Source organism: Siniperca chuatsi, linkage group LG9 (assembly GCF_020085105.1).
Source record: "Siniperca chuatsi isolate FFG_IHB_CAS linkage group LG9, ASM2008510v1, whole genome shotgun sequence".
NCBI lineage: Eukaryota > Metazoa > Chordata > Actinopteri > Centrarchiformes > Sinipercidae > Siniperca > Siniperca chuatsi.
Window position 1 is genome coordinate 13,864,577 of NC_058050.1, and position 15,094 is coordinate 13,879,670.

Below are 15,094 nucleotides of genomic sequence, written 5' to 3' on the forward strand. Positions count from 1 at the left end.
TGAATATGATCAGAATAACCAGCTGATAAGTTTAGTTTGGTGATGCTTTGTCTGGCTGCAGGTAGATGTTTGCGGTTTCCAGCTGGCAAGTAAAACACCATTTAGGTCGGCCTTTGAAGCTGTACAACTTCTCACCAAGGTAAGACTGATGATATGAAAGACTTTCATAATTCTTCTTCTTACCATTCTCCTCTTTGACTTGACTCCTGATCCATCCACCTCATTTATTTACCTTCTAAATCTTCTTCTTCATCTTCTCCTCCTCCTCGCTCACCACGGCTTCAAGGAGTTGGAGTTGTACAAAGAGGAGCTTGTATCGAAGCCGGCTTTACTGGTGGTGAATAAGATGGACCTGCCTGATGCTGAGGACAAACTAGCAGAGCTGAAGGAGCAACTACAAAACCCAGACAGTACGTTTGATGGATTTTTTACTGTTTTATTCATTAGCTTTATAATTTCAAATTCAGTTGAATCTATGGTGCAAATTCAATTATATATTCAAAGGTTCTTTGTGTGACATTCACTGTCATTAAATGTCACACTAGAGCACCAGCATCTCAGACCAAAACAAACGGGTCCTATGACCCACCAGACTCCATTGAGGAAAAACACAAATTTTACCTCGCAGATCATCATAAAACACACAGAAACAAAATAAAACTCACCCAAACCGTCTTTATTAGTCTTTCCACTGTTCAAAGAATCGCCAGCTCTGGTTTGATCTAAAAAAATACTTAATTCACGTTCAAGTTAGATGAGATAAGGCAGCCGTGAAACAGGCTGCAATGGCTGCAACATTCGTAATCCTTGGGGACAAATGTGCCTGTGAGAGTACATCCACTAAAAGTGCTTGTTTTTGCCACTGACAGGCTCAGATTGTTATTCTAAGTGTCTGACAACATTATGGAAAGGATCCCTACAGAGAGAGACCTTTTTGTTTAACCAGAAACATCTGTTATATCGCTCTCGCTCACCACCAGACTCCATTGATAAATAGAATAATTTTACCTCGCTGATCATTTTAAAACAGACTTCATTCAAACGGGACAGAAACAAAATAAACTCACATGCACTAACATGCACGTGTGGCCGGACTGGCTACCAAAACAAAGAACAGAGAAACTCGGTTGACAACACACATAGAGGAGGTGTGGCGTCATTCTCTGCTCAGGATGCTATTACTCCACTATAATTTTACATAGCAAATAATTGTTTGCTGCTATAATAATGTTCAAAATCCTGTATACAGAAACTTTTTAAAGATAGCTTTTGCCCTATAGCATCTCTAAACCCCATGAATCCACCTCCATCTTTTCCCACACATGGACAAAAACTATTAATGCATTTGGCTCTGGGTTGAGACATCAATTAAATGCAATAACAAGGTAAAAAAGCACAACGTGGTGATCTTTTGTCTCTAGTTTGACAGTTTAAATTTGGTGCCAAATAATACTTAAGGTGCTCCCTGCAAAGAAAAAAGTATTTCAGATTTAATCGGCTGCTCTTTTTTGAATAAGTTTATAAGTGAATAAGCCCAGAGATACTAAAGCAAATCTTCCATTAATGTTTAATGATTTATGATTAACCTACTTATAAGACACAGAAAACATGCTAAATGCAATCCCATCGATATTTTATTATTTCATTACAAAATTGACCTTTTTTTTACTTTACTATTGCATCTGAATGAGAGGATAATTTTGTAGCTACCTCTCAGTTTGATGTACCTGAGTGATTCAAAGGTGGAGTCAGCCTCGTAGCAGTTTATATGAAGACAGGAAAAAGACAGGAAAAGACAGGAAAAAGAGTTACAGTTGGGACCAATGGCAATAATAAAAGGGTTAACAGACTTAGGTCAATAACCCAAAAAGGTACAGCATTGAACATGCATATTGACTGATGATAACCAAGAAACAAAGAATCACATCAATCTCATCACATCAACCATTTGTGTTGCCTGTAACATGTTAACAGGACAATAATACATATCCTTCCTGCAGAGTTCTCTGATCTGTTGCCTGATGACATGATACCGAAGAACTATATGACCTTCAGACACGTGGTTCCTGTCTCTACCTCCACTGGGTTTGGTATCGACCATTTAAAAAGTTGCATCCGAGAATCGCTTGATGAAGATGCAGAAATGGCAACTAAAGCTATCCATCAAGAAAGACTGCAGGCACTGAGGTCCCAGTCACACGAGCATTTGTGATAAACACGGACAACACGTTGCACATTTCAGTGGGACCTACAGTGTACAACGACAGATGAGTCTTATTCTGTCTGCCAAAAAAAGTTAAAACTAATTGAACTTTAATGGCAGGTAAATATCATCCACTGAGAAACACCTGTGACAACAGGAACTATGCGGTTTCAGCGCAGACCTGTCCGTGGAAGTGACGGAGGATGACTTTCTCACTGACCGTCACAGCCAAAACATCCAATGTGACGAGGCTCCACAAGTTCAGGATGAGCTGAACCGTGCTTCGAATAGTCGTTTGTTTGGTCGGAGGTTGTTATCAAAATCTAAGCAACAATTAACAGGGTCCACCTTTATTCAGAAATTGTACATTGTAATAAGACGGATTTACGGATTTATATGCTTACTCATGAAAGAATGGCAGCATTTGGTGCCAGATACATTAATTTATAAAGAATGTACTTAACACCCTTGAGAGAGAGGACAGGTGCATTTGTACCAACCAGTCCTTTTCTGTTTCATCCAATTGCTTATGAAGATTAAAATTGTATTTATTTTTATTTGTGTGTGTGTGTGTGTGGTAAGGATGCACTGATCCAACTTTTTCTCCCCTGATACCGATTCTAATACCTCAAATCTGGGTATCTTACAATACAGAATAACGATCTGATATCAGTGCTCTCTTTTTCCCAAGTTTAAAATCTGTATATCTTACTGTGGAGAACTCATAGCAGTGAGTTTGATGTGAGGTAACATGAGGCCAGGGATTACTGTGGCACCAAAACCTGAGTCTGCAGCCTGCCCTAACTGATGGTGTAAAGTAAACACTGAATTTTATTATGACATTGACAAAGAAACTGTATTTACTGTTAGATCTGTCACATCTGGCTGATACCCATTCCGCTAAATAATGTCAGTATTGGATCAGTCCATCTCAAGTGTGTTGCCCATTTACTGAATTGTAATACAAAACAATTAATAAATGGAGCCCATTTCCCAGTATACCTGTAGTGTTTCTTTTCCTCTACAAGTTAAGAGTAAAATCTGAAGTTATTAGAAGCATAGGCAGATGTGTTGATGAAAGTTTTATTTTATATTAAATATATTACAATACTGAATGATTAAGAGGGGGAAAATAATATGAGGATTGATTTTTGCATCAGTCTGTACAGCATACAGGCAAAATTTAAAATAAAAAAGAGCAACTGCAGTACTTATATTTGAACTAGCACATGTGGGATTTTCAAGGTTCCTGCAGCAGAGTGCTGATGTGTCTGGCTGGATGGGACCACATGGTTGAGAGACTGGGTGGTTGTTGTGCTCCAGTACACGAATACATTCAAGTCTCTGGCCAGACAGAGACAGACCGCTCATCTGTGGGGTCGTTTTCGCCAGAGTCGTCCTGCAAGGATCTGTCAGTCCAACCGTGTGTGCAGGCAGATTCAGCAGATATGTTTGGAAGATTGACAGCTGTACAATCAGAAATCACTGCAGCCTGCATGGTCCCATCCTTAGCGGAGAGTCCTCAGAATGTAGTACAGTGCAATGTCCATGACACCAGGACAAATGTCTTGCTGTAGCACAGTATTATGATGTTAAAAGTATTACTCAAGATCTCTGAGATAATGCTCTCCATAGCCCAGGAAGATGGCTAGGTCACTAGATGCTGACCAATACTTTAAGAAGACCAGAGCAAAGAAGAAAGCTCTGGCGGAAGGCAAATCATGAGCCCATACAGATCTCATTTACAACATTATGTTTGTCCAAACCTTATATGATACAGATTAGCACATGCCAGAGGGACGACTGCTTCTATTGGCCCTGGGACAAATGTGTTTAAAAAAAAAAAAAAAAGCCTCCCATTCAAACTCATCAACACACATAATTACAATAATGCACTTAATTACGGTTTGAATCGTTGCTGTACATAATGCTGAGAAAAAAGTGAACATTACAAAGGTACTTAATAAAAAAGATACTAGTAGCAATATTAGTCCAATATTGTGAAGATCATATTACCTATACAGTCCTAATGCATACATGAATTACAAATGAACAAGTGTCCACACTGGAACAAAAACTAAACAACAGTAAAATGACAAAGAGGAGGCTGTAAGACAACAATTTCTACACAAGGTAGAGCAATGAGTTGTAACTGTACAGAGAACTTGCTTTTGGGGAGCGATATGGGATTAGGTTCCAGAAAACCCACCTTAAATAGCTACACTGGCATCAGTCAAAGCACAAAAACTCCACTCTCAATAATTTTTTAACCCTGTGAATTCTTGCCATGAATTGTCCTGACTTTGCTGACAAACAGTGTAGTCTGTGGTACACAAACCCATTTAGACAACAGCAAATAGGCATTGGGGGGGGGAGTGTTTCAGTGACATGCTCGTTTCCCGTTAAGGTCTCACAAATAGCCTACCAGAGAAATAACTTAATTTGATATAGAACTGTCATGCTGTTGGTCTTCACAAGCTCAAACAGCAAGCACTGTACAGCATAGTTAATCATTTACAAGGCTAAATATCTCATTCACAGCTAAATCCAAAATCAATCACAGTTTCCAGATTCCTCACCCAGTTAGGTCATCAACCACATTCGCGTTATAGACTTATTCTCACATTGATCTGAGCGACTTTGTGTGCTGCCATTGTAAAAACGGGAGCACACTGGTCTCAAACATCGAAATGTAGAATCAGGGGAAACTAAATACATCTTAATATTATCAATGGGAAATTTCCAAAAACCACATGAGTAAAAAGTGGCACCTCTATAACTACACTAAACACATCCCATTCATTTCACTCGGGAATGGGACATTAAACTATTAAATTTTCCTAAATAACACTCATCAACAGCCGCGTCAGCAACATTCTTCATGCACCACAATCAACATCTTTATCAATACTTCCTCAGTCATTACTGGATGTCTGTGCATTTCTCCCAGAGGTGGATGAAACCAGTGCCAAGATCATATAAAAACACTTTTACATTCTGCTGTGGATGGAGAAAGCTATATAGATCACAGTCACACAGGAAAAAAGCCAGAGGGAGGAAAAAAAATGAGGCCGGAAACACAGAAGAACGAGTGCAGGGTCTCTACACTTATCTACAGAAATCCGCTTCTGTCTACAACACACAACACAACAGGCAGAGGAGAGAAGAGACGTCGCTCTCTTTCAAAATAAAAGCACAAACATACTCTGTGTGTATTTTACTGTACATATTTACACACGCACAAACAAACCGAGGGGAGGAGGAGCTGGGTGGGGTCAGGTTGGGTCTGTGTCATGGGTTATGGGCTATAACTGGTGATACAATATGAGTTACCTATAGTGGAGAGAAAGTGTCTAAGCCTACAGAAGGTATAAAATCATTGCCCCCTCGCATGCTTTCCTTTCAGATCAGACAACTGTTCTCGTCTTCTCAGTAGGAGGAGGTTGCTGATAAACAGGGTTGTCTCATGCATACAGTGTTGGAGTTTCTACAGTGATTCACGTGCGTCAAAATGATCCAACAAATCCAGCGATGCAGTGTGATACGATGCTCCTGGCTCCACTGCTCCTTTAGAGAGGAGCTCCAAACAACTGGGAGGGGGGTTGAAGTGAGTATGGCGAGAGCAGAGCTAAGGAGGACGTGTCGAGGTTTGAAGTTTTAGGACAGGTAGGGAGGGTTGGAGTGTTGGGGTTTCCAGTCCCATAGGTGAGGCCTGAGCAGACAGGAACAGCTCAGTCTGAGCTCCAGCTGGTCTGGAGTGGATGTGGAGCTGGTTTCTCCTCCGGCACTCCGCATCGCCTTGTAGAGATCCACTGAATGATGCCGTCTGGCAAGATAGCTTCAGCGATGCTTGTACACACTTACTCACACATACCTTTGCCTATTTCAACTCCAGTGGGGGGCTCGCTCTCTTTCTCTTGTATCGTTTAGAGTCAATTTTGTTTCATTTATGTGTTCTTCATTCATAGAAAAGGAGAGACAAATATAGCTCCTTAAGGTCTTTTGCAGAGTGGGCAAGATTGCAGTTATATTGAAGTCTCCCACAGCTGAAGAGACAAGAAAGGGAAAGCACAGAGAAGAGAAAGGGATGAAAAAATGAAATAATATTAAAAGACATTTTAACATTGTCACTTCACTTCCTATTTACATGAATTTAGTTCTGTCTTTGTACTTAAAAGATTAAGCTGGTCTTACTTTATCTTTTTATGATGATAATATGATGACAAAAAGACAAAACTCATGATCCTCATTAGCAATGTTTTAGTAACCTTCAGTGTTCAGAGTTTTGTCTTTTTAAAGCCATGAACACGCTACACTACACTAACCCTAACCCTAACCAAGTAAGAAAACTGCTGAGATTTAAGTCTTATGCTGAATTCAGACTACATGATATCTGCCCAATAATGGCCCAACCAGACAGACGAGGGACGTCAAACAAAAATGAGCATTGGGTGCAACAGTTGCTCATTTTATCCCATGTTGCTCACGTAACATCTGGGACATCGCATGACGTCATGGAAAAACACTCACATGTCACACATTTTCTCTTTTCTCATCTAGTTTGACATCTCTGTGTTCTGTGACGTTGGCTCAGTAAACATGGCAAAGCGAGAGAGCAAGAGCCATGATGTTTTATTTCATTTCAGTGAACATGTAACCATTAGACTATCACCCTTGGGTCAGAAGCATTAAAGCCAGTTAATCACACACTTGTCCTCTTTCTATAGACTGGACAAAAAGTAGACAGAGCCCACCATCACTGCTGAGTTCACTTTCGTTATTAAAACGTGATCACAGGTGTAAACGCGTTCGTTGTTGGTGCTGTCAGGTGGAAGAGTGAAGTCGATCCCTGGCATGTACAGATCACCTATGTGCGTCACACAGGTCATGAAAAACTGCAAGCTATAGTCTGCCTTGTTTCTTGTCCAAACCATGGCAACAATTTATTACTCTGTAATCAGCTAATCTGAGACATTGACCATCTCAAAAGACAAAAATATTGTTCAGTCTGATCCCAGCACTTGAAAAAGCACAGACTAAAAAAATATATATATAAAAGCATAATTTCTGTCAGCAACCAGCTCAAGCTACAAATCCAGGTTCAGATTCATCTGCATCGCTCTCAAAAATTGACAGCTCCAGCTGGACTGTAGCTCAGTCTGGGGCAAAAGATTTGATTCCTAACCACTTCGTACATTAACATACTCTAACTGCCCTCTTTTGTGCAGACCAGTGCAGCATCTCCACTGTATTAAAATTAGTGTTATAATTTGGCTTGTGTTCCTGATTGATACTTGCCCTGGCACTCTGCCTGTTGGCTTTCCTCTGGTCATCGGGGAGAGGGGGCATGGGGTACGGGTATCTCCTGCTGGATGCAATAGATCCTGTAGAGGAAGTGGGAGACTTGGCAGGGGATAGCGTCCTGAGGAGAAGAGGAAGTGACATTATTAAAATATCACCTCCTATGTCCTGGTTGTTTTAGGATTAAGTTGGCCAAAGACACAGATGGATAAATGAGGTGAGATTCAGGAAGGTGAGCTAATGTTAGATCTGTGACTTTGGGCAACATCCTCCTTGAGCTGCTCTAATTATTCACCTTCCTACAGAGAGAGGTTGATCTTAAAAGCTTTTACTGCCGTTCACCAAAAGCACAGAGACAGACACATCATGTAATCTGTTAAAAGATAAACAGGTGTGACCATAGCTCAGCTTTTAGGGGCAACCTCTGTACACTGTATGTACCTCTGTACACAACAGTACACAGTTCCCAGCAGCAGTGTGGGCATAGTCATAGTTTCCTGCAACTCACATGCTTCACCCTGCCACAGCATTACTTTTTCCATCATCGGGCACTGACACACAAACAGCCAGAGTTTGCAGAAACTCACCGTTAGCCACTTTTTAAAAAAAGCATGCTGCTAAAAGTAACTTCTGCTGTCAGCTGAGCCGGTGTGTAGTCTTGAAAAGTTGAATCACTGTGTGTGTTTAAATGAGGAATGCTGGGAGCAGTGAGTATGATGAGGTGACTGGGACGGCAGACCAGACCGCAGCTGGGTGAGAACAACAGACTGAGAGAATCTGAGGGAGACGTCCTGTCCAGTGACAGCCACAGAGAGCCCGCCCATGTACAGTAGTAGCTTGTTTACACCACTGTTGTGTGGTGAGCGGAAATACCTGGATTGGTCAAAGTAGTGGAGAGAGTGAGGACGCAGGTGAACCACTAGTTCCAGAAGTACTTTTTCTTACAGTTAATTCCCATATTAACGTTTATTTTTCATTTTTAAAAACTTAAGAATTTCCCGAGGATAATTAAGTGATTCACTAAAATTAAATAAAGCTTTTTTTAGTAGTCCTAGTGGTGTGGTTCTACGGATGGCAGTCCACCACTTTGGTCCAGGCTGAAGTATCTCAACATATATTGGATGAATTAAGATGAAATTTTATACATACATTCTTGGTCCCCAGACGATGAATCCTACTGACTTTGGTGATCCCCTGACTTTTCCTCTTGCGCCGGCATGAGGTTCACATTTGTGGTTTCAGTATGATGATTATTGGATGGATTGCCATGATGTGGTACAAACATTCATGTCCACCTCAGGATGAATTGCAATAACGTTGGTGAACCCTTAACTCATCTAGCGCCATCATCAGGTTGAAATTACAATGTGACCAAATAACTTAAAAACTAATGACATTCTCATCAACCTCAGCTGTACTTTGTGTTTAGTGCTAATTAGCAAATGTTAGCTTGCTAACATGCTAAACTAAGATGGTGAACCTGGTAAACATCAACATGTTAGCATCGTCATTGCAAGTATGCTGACATTAGCATTTAGCTCAAAGCACCGCTGTGCCTAAGTATAGCTTCACAGAGCCGCTAGCATGGCTGCGTTGGTCTTGTTATTAGATTAGTATGTTAACGGCTCTGACTACTACAGTACCTATCAGCCTACTCTGGAGAAGTGAATTTTTCTTATATTACAGGCTGCTAGTACTGTCTTATCCCGCTCTAAGTATACACGCGTCCTTAATGAGCATAGTGCCTCAAAATTCTGTACACTGTTCAATTCTCCTGGGATTGTGTTTCCCGATTCCTCCAACACCAACGATTTGGTTGATCATTTTAACTACCTGTGTTCTTCAACCTTAGATCTCATAGCTCCTCTGAAAAATAGACCAAACTCAAAGACTAAAAAACAGCCATGGTTAAATGACTAAATGGTTAAATGAGTATTTGAAGCTGTAAAAGGAAATGCAGAAGAGCAGAACGCAGATGGAAGAAATCAGGTCTCCAGGTCCAATTTGTGGCCATGAAAGAGTTATTACGCCTTTGTGTAATAACTCAAAGTTTGTTTTGCACTTTGCTGGAAAGGTGGCGTTAGTAAGATCTGATATCACCCCCAACCATGCCTTTTTAGATGTGGGTCACATCAGGGATCAGGGATTCTTTGAGCAATGTTTCTGCTGTTACGCTGCCTGAACTCGCAGACATCATGTCGCTTATGAGGGTATCCGGTAGCCCTTTGGACAAAATCCCAACTAGGTTTTTATTGGAAGTTATGGATTGTATTGCGCCCCTTTTATAAATTATTTTTAACACCACGCTGTCTACTGGCTACGTCCCTGATTACTTTAAAACAGCTATCGCCCAATCTCCAAATTGCCTTTTATTTCGAAGATTCTCGAAAAACTTGCATCTAAGCAGCTTCTTGCTGCTGTGGAAAACAATAATACCTTTGAAAAGTTCCAATCTGGCTTTCGTCAACACCACAGCTCTGAGACAGCCCTTCTCAAAGTCACCAATGACCTTTTAATGAATGCAGACGCAGGCATGTGTTCAATTCTTGTGCTGTTGGACTTAAGTGCTGCTAACCCCTGTTTTAGCCTCTTTACATTGGCTCCCTGTTTGTTTTAGGATTGATTTTAAGATCTTGTTGATTACTTTTAAGGCTCTTCATGGCCTGTCTCCAGACTATATTTTAGACCTTGTAATCCCTTATGAACCTTCACGTAGTTTGAGATCTTCAGGCAAGGGTTTCCTGTCTGTTCCTGAGTCCAGGATGAAAACTATAGCTTTTGCTATCAGGGCCCCAAGGCTCTGGAACAACTTGCCCAAAGAAATTAGGTTGTCTGAGTCAGTGTCTTCGGTTAAGTCTCTTCTCAAAACGCATTTTTATCTGAACGCATATCCTGATTTTACTTGAACTGGCTGTTTATTTTATTGCTTTTGTGTATTTTATGTTTTTTATTTCTTTATATTTCATCATTCACTGTGATATTGTATTTCTCTTGTTGTGAAGCACTTTGTACTTTGTTTTGATAAGTGCTCTTTACAACATGCAACACCCTATATCCTCAGTCCCTTGTTTCTGATAAAGAAAACTCCACAAAAAATTTAACGGGGGAAAAAAGCTAGATTACTGTTTTTTAGGTTTTTACATTTGTTGCATGTTATATAACTCTTTCCTCTTTTGTACTCAGCTTTTTTTAATAAATTATAGGTTTTCTTTCAAAGCAGCTGCTACTTTCTTGTACAGACAATTTAATCAGAAGCGCTTTGTGCCGATTTAAGTGTTGGAAATAATCAAAAAGTATAAATGTAACATTGTCAGTGAGAAAAATGAGTCTCTAGTTTTAGTTGTGGAACCAGGGCTCCCTAATGCAGCTCTCCAAAGCTCTCCACTCTTTTGGACTGTTTCTGTCCTTCAGTAGGTGTCTATAGATTACAGTGATGATTGACTGTTTGGTGACGTTTAGCTTGTAGAAGTGAAAAAACAGCCGGTGCGTTGACATGGGACCAGCGCTCTACAGAGCCAGGGCACCCATGAGCTTCCTTGTTGTTGTCAAGGAAACCTTGGGGCTTGTGGTTATGATTATCTATAGACCTTGGACACGATCGGAGTGGTGGTCTACAGTTTGTCACAGCAGCACAGTGATGATGTCAGCACAGCGCCCAAAATGTTTGGCTCAGCAATGACATCACACTGATGCGAAGGCATGTGAAGTCACTGGGGAGCGAGGAGGGGCCCGACACACAGACACTCACTAACAGAACAACACACAACATGCAGCGGTAACAGGAGACTGAGGGGGAGAAGCAAAGAAGGGAATAAGGAGAAATTAGGAATAACATGACTGTATTATAATTGTAACACTAGCACGGGCAGTAAGAGCCATTTTTTTTTGCATCAATACAATACAGCTGAATGATTTTGCAAAGGAAAGTGCAGCTGATCAAAAAGAAATGAATGTCTTCACTCAAACTAAAAGGAAGAATGACATAAAATAAGATATATTATAATGTAAAGCAGAAAAATCTTTTTTTTTTAATACTCAGCAGCAACCCCTTTTAGGAACTTCAAGTCGCAACATGCCAGCTGTCAATAACACTTTCTCTGAGATATAACTTAACTTTAAACGTCCACAGAAAAAGACCAGATTGGAGCAAATTGTTACTTTCCTTGACCAAGCCACAAATCAAACCAAAAGTGAGGGGGTTTTTAGAGAAGCGTGTGGGGTACAGGACGTGGTCTGAGGTAATACCTAAGGTAAGGTCCTTGAGTGTTTCTATTCACATCTTCTACCCATTTAGTTACATCATAAACCTCTGCTTTGAAGCGAGGGGTTAAATACCTGTGGGAGGGGGAAGGGGGTGATGGACACAACACAAGGAAGGGGGGGAGAAGAGAGAAAAGGAAGAAAGGAAGGAAAAGAAATTGTAAAGGACAAAATCTCCACAAATAAGCAAGTGTTGGGGGGAGGGGGCGGAGAGAGGAAGAGGAAATATTTTAGGAAAGCAGAGCAGAGCAAAGATATCCTGAACAAACACCAAGATGCAATTGAGAAAATGGTGAGAAGATGGCGGACAGACCTGTGTGTGGTTTCAGATGAAAACAGCACCATGGAAATCACAAACAACTGTGGCGTGTGTTACAGGCTCAGTTGCATATTGGTTACATGTCGCATCATTCCAAGCTTCTCGCCGCTCAGTCAGTCTCATGCTTGTAACGAGAACAGGTGCACTGCAGACTATTTCAAATGCCAAGACCTTCAAACCCACAAACAATCAAACCAACGCGCCAGGCTGGGAGGCAGCCGATGCACACTGTTCATTCACAGTCATCAGGCATATATGCAAATAATTAATAAATACTGTTTGTTCACAGGTAAGTGGTGAGTAAAATTTAAAAGACTTAGAGGTGTAGTGCAGCCTCACAAGCCAGACAGGAGCTGAGAGTTCACACGGCAAGAAGACAACATGATCTCACTGTCTTGTGACTCAACCAGCTTGCGAGGCTCAGTGCAATATGCTCTTTATACCTCTCTGTCTCTCCGATACTAAATTTGAGGAAAGCATTTCTTCCAGAGTTGTGTGAGTTTTTTTATAGCTACGCTACACTTATAAAGGATAAGGACCATAATATTCTTTATTTTCTTACTGTCAACAAATCTAATGAAAAGACCAAAACCAACAATAAATTGATCCTACTAGAACGTACTGTTTGTGTAGCCAAAGCCTGATTTCAGTTATTCCTTTGTGCCATTGACTTTCATTTTTGTTCAAACACTATTTAAAACACATGAATGATCACAGGCACTGTCGTTTATTTTGAGTCTATTCCTGTCAATGCTGTAAATTTGTTTTCATGGGATTTGTTGACATAAAAATATAAAATAAAGAATAACGCCAGCTTTATCCTTTAAAAGAACCCAATAAGTCTATTTTCCACTATAGCTTCTCCTTATCTACATATCCCATGGACAATGTTCATTGACCTCACAACGTGACCGACTCGCCAGAAGGAACTTACTCTGTGGAGTTAGAGCGAGCACGGAACTTCTTTCCTTTCAGTTTCTTACGATTACCACTCAGATTTCCTGAAGAGAAACACAACATAAACACACACTTTAAAAATACAAACATATACAATAACATACAAAACATTTACTGGGGTGCAATGTTTAATGCAGGAGAGAACATGTATGAGTAGGGCTGCAACGTGTTTGTTTCCTCAAAACAAATTCAGGCAAATAAAAAGGCAGTTATTTTGGCTTATTTTATCTCCATTACTTCTAGATAAAAATCACTCAAATGATCAAGACATGAGGTGATTTTTTGCCCCCTTTTTTTTACCATAGGTGTGCTGCCTTTTTGGGGAAACAAACCCATTGCAATCCTTCTTTTAGATGCACAAAAGTGAAATTAAGTGCAGGAGAAGCACAACTGTGTGTGAGTGGGGAATTGTATGTTACCTTGCCATGAGTTGCTCCTCGGTCGCCCATTTTCACAGATGTCAGAGATGTGTTTGGCATCTGGGATTCTCTCACTCCATGAGTGTGATAGGCCGTTAGATCTACATACACACACACACACACACACACAAGCGCGCACACACAGACGGCATGGACAGAACATTATAAGCACAGCATCGTCCTTCCAAGCTGCTACAAATCACGAAAACGCTATTCTGCTCCTGTTGCATTAGTGGAGACAAGGGAGAGGCTGACATAAACCATCGCAGCAGATGGCATCGTTATGAGCTGTAAAACAATATCATGACAGCTGAATGTGACATGATATGAGAAATGTAGTAGTGAGGTATTTTCTGCTCAATTCTCCATTGGCTAAAATGTCCATTTTTTTTAACATTTTGGTTCAAGTCCAAAATGTTCACAGAAAGAGACGCATAATGAAAGCCATGATAATAACAAAGCATGGTATGAATACACAAGAACACGCCAGTGATTTAGAAAACGCAACACACACACACACACACACACACACACACATTTTTCCAGCGAATGAACGAGTGATGATGAGATGGCACACCTGAAGCCAAACAGTGAGATGTTCTGAGAAATGGATGGGATGGAGGGAGTGAAGGACAGGGTGCAAATCTGCAGGTGCGACAGGCAGGCTGACCTCTTCTTGGAGCTGCAGCCGGAGTTTGTGCTGACACCCGGAGGCATGTCACTGTAAAATGAATCTGCATCCCCAGGCTTTGTTACATAGTCACCTGGGGGCATTTGCCTGGAAATACAGAAGAGTGCTTTTAGATAGGAAGTAACAGTAATTACAGAAAAATTATTATTTTTGTTTTTACTTGGAGAATGTGCTGTTTGTTACTTAATTTGTTGAAACCCCTTCAACCTGTGTATGTCTACTTGTACTTGATTGCTCTTCAAGGAAGACTTTTTACAAATCACCAAAAACAGATCAGTTGTTGCCCTGAGCTGTGAGTACTCAACATGCAACATATCTTGTGGCTGTATTGCATTTAAATCTGTTGAACCTCCTATTAGTGAAAAAAAAAACATGCATTTCTCTCTTTTTTGTGAGGTGTTTCTCACGCTACAGTTGAACAGCTGTGCCAACAGTATAATGTCTTTCTCACTGGTGCAAAGTAACATTTACTCAAGTACTGTAATTAAGTACAAATTTTAGGTACTTGATGCAACTTTATTCTTCTACTCCACTACATTTCAGAGGGAAACCTTTTACTCCACTACATTTATCTGACAGCTTTAGTTACTGGTTACTTTTCAGTTTAAGAATTTGTATACAAAACATACAGTAAGATCAGCCTCTAAAATATGATGATTTGTTATAGACTAAACTGCCCCACAGTATATGAAATGGTTTAAATTAGCTCCACTCTCAAACAACTACAACAGTAAAATGCTGCTTACACGTCTGTAATAATAACCCAATAATGTAATATATATAATAGTATAACACTCTGAATAGGGTCATTTTACATACTGCATACTTTCAGTTTTGATACTTTAAGTAAATTGTGATGATAATACTTATCTACTTTTACTTAAGTAAAATTGTAATAGAGTAAATTAACATTGTGGTATTGATACTTTTACTTGAGTAAAGGA

At 40.3% G+C, this 15,094-nt stretch overlaps 2 protein-coding genes across 4 annotated transcripts in view; one reads left to right on the plus strand and one right to left on the minus strand.

The window, feature by feature from the left end:
* The window catches only part of gtpbp10 (GTP-binding protein 10 (putative)), a 7,411-nt gene extending 4,209 nt beyond the window's left edge, over window positions 1-3,202 (plus strand). The window contains exons 8-10 of the mRNA XM_044209396.1: window positions 62-139; window positions 287-410; window positions 2,001-3,202. Of these exons, the coding sequence (XP_044065331.1) occupies window positions 62-139; window positions 287-410; window positions 2,001-2,212 (414 nt within the window). The 3' untranslated portion in view covers window positions 2,213-3,202. The remainder of the gene's footprint in view (window positions 1-61; window positions 140-286; window positions 411-2,000) is intronic.
* A 70-nt stretch (window positions 3,203-3,272) lies between these two features.
* Window positions 3,273-15,094, minus strand: part of adam22 (ADAM metallopeptidase domain 22) — a 67,059-nt gene continuing 55,237 nt past the window's right edge. For 2 of the 3 annotated variants that reach the window (XM_044209375.1, XM_044209376.1), the window contains exons 27-31: window positions 14,037-14,237; window positions 13,460-13,560; window positions 13,018-13,084; window positions 7,502-7,625; window positions 3,273-6,249 (exon numbers count right to left, since the gene is read on the minus strand). In XM_044209375.1, coding sequence (XP_044065310.1) covers window positions 6,229-6,249; window positions 7,502-7,625; window positions 13,018-13,084; window positions 13,460-13,560; window positions 14,037-14,237 — 514 coding nt within the window. In that variant the 3' untranslated portion in view covers window positions 3,273-6,228. The remainder of the gene's footprint in view (window positions 6,250-7,501; window positions 7,626-13,017; window positions 13,085-13,459; window positions 13,561-14,036; window positions 14,238-15,094) is intronic. The other variant, XM_044209377.1, reaches the window with a different exon arrangement.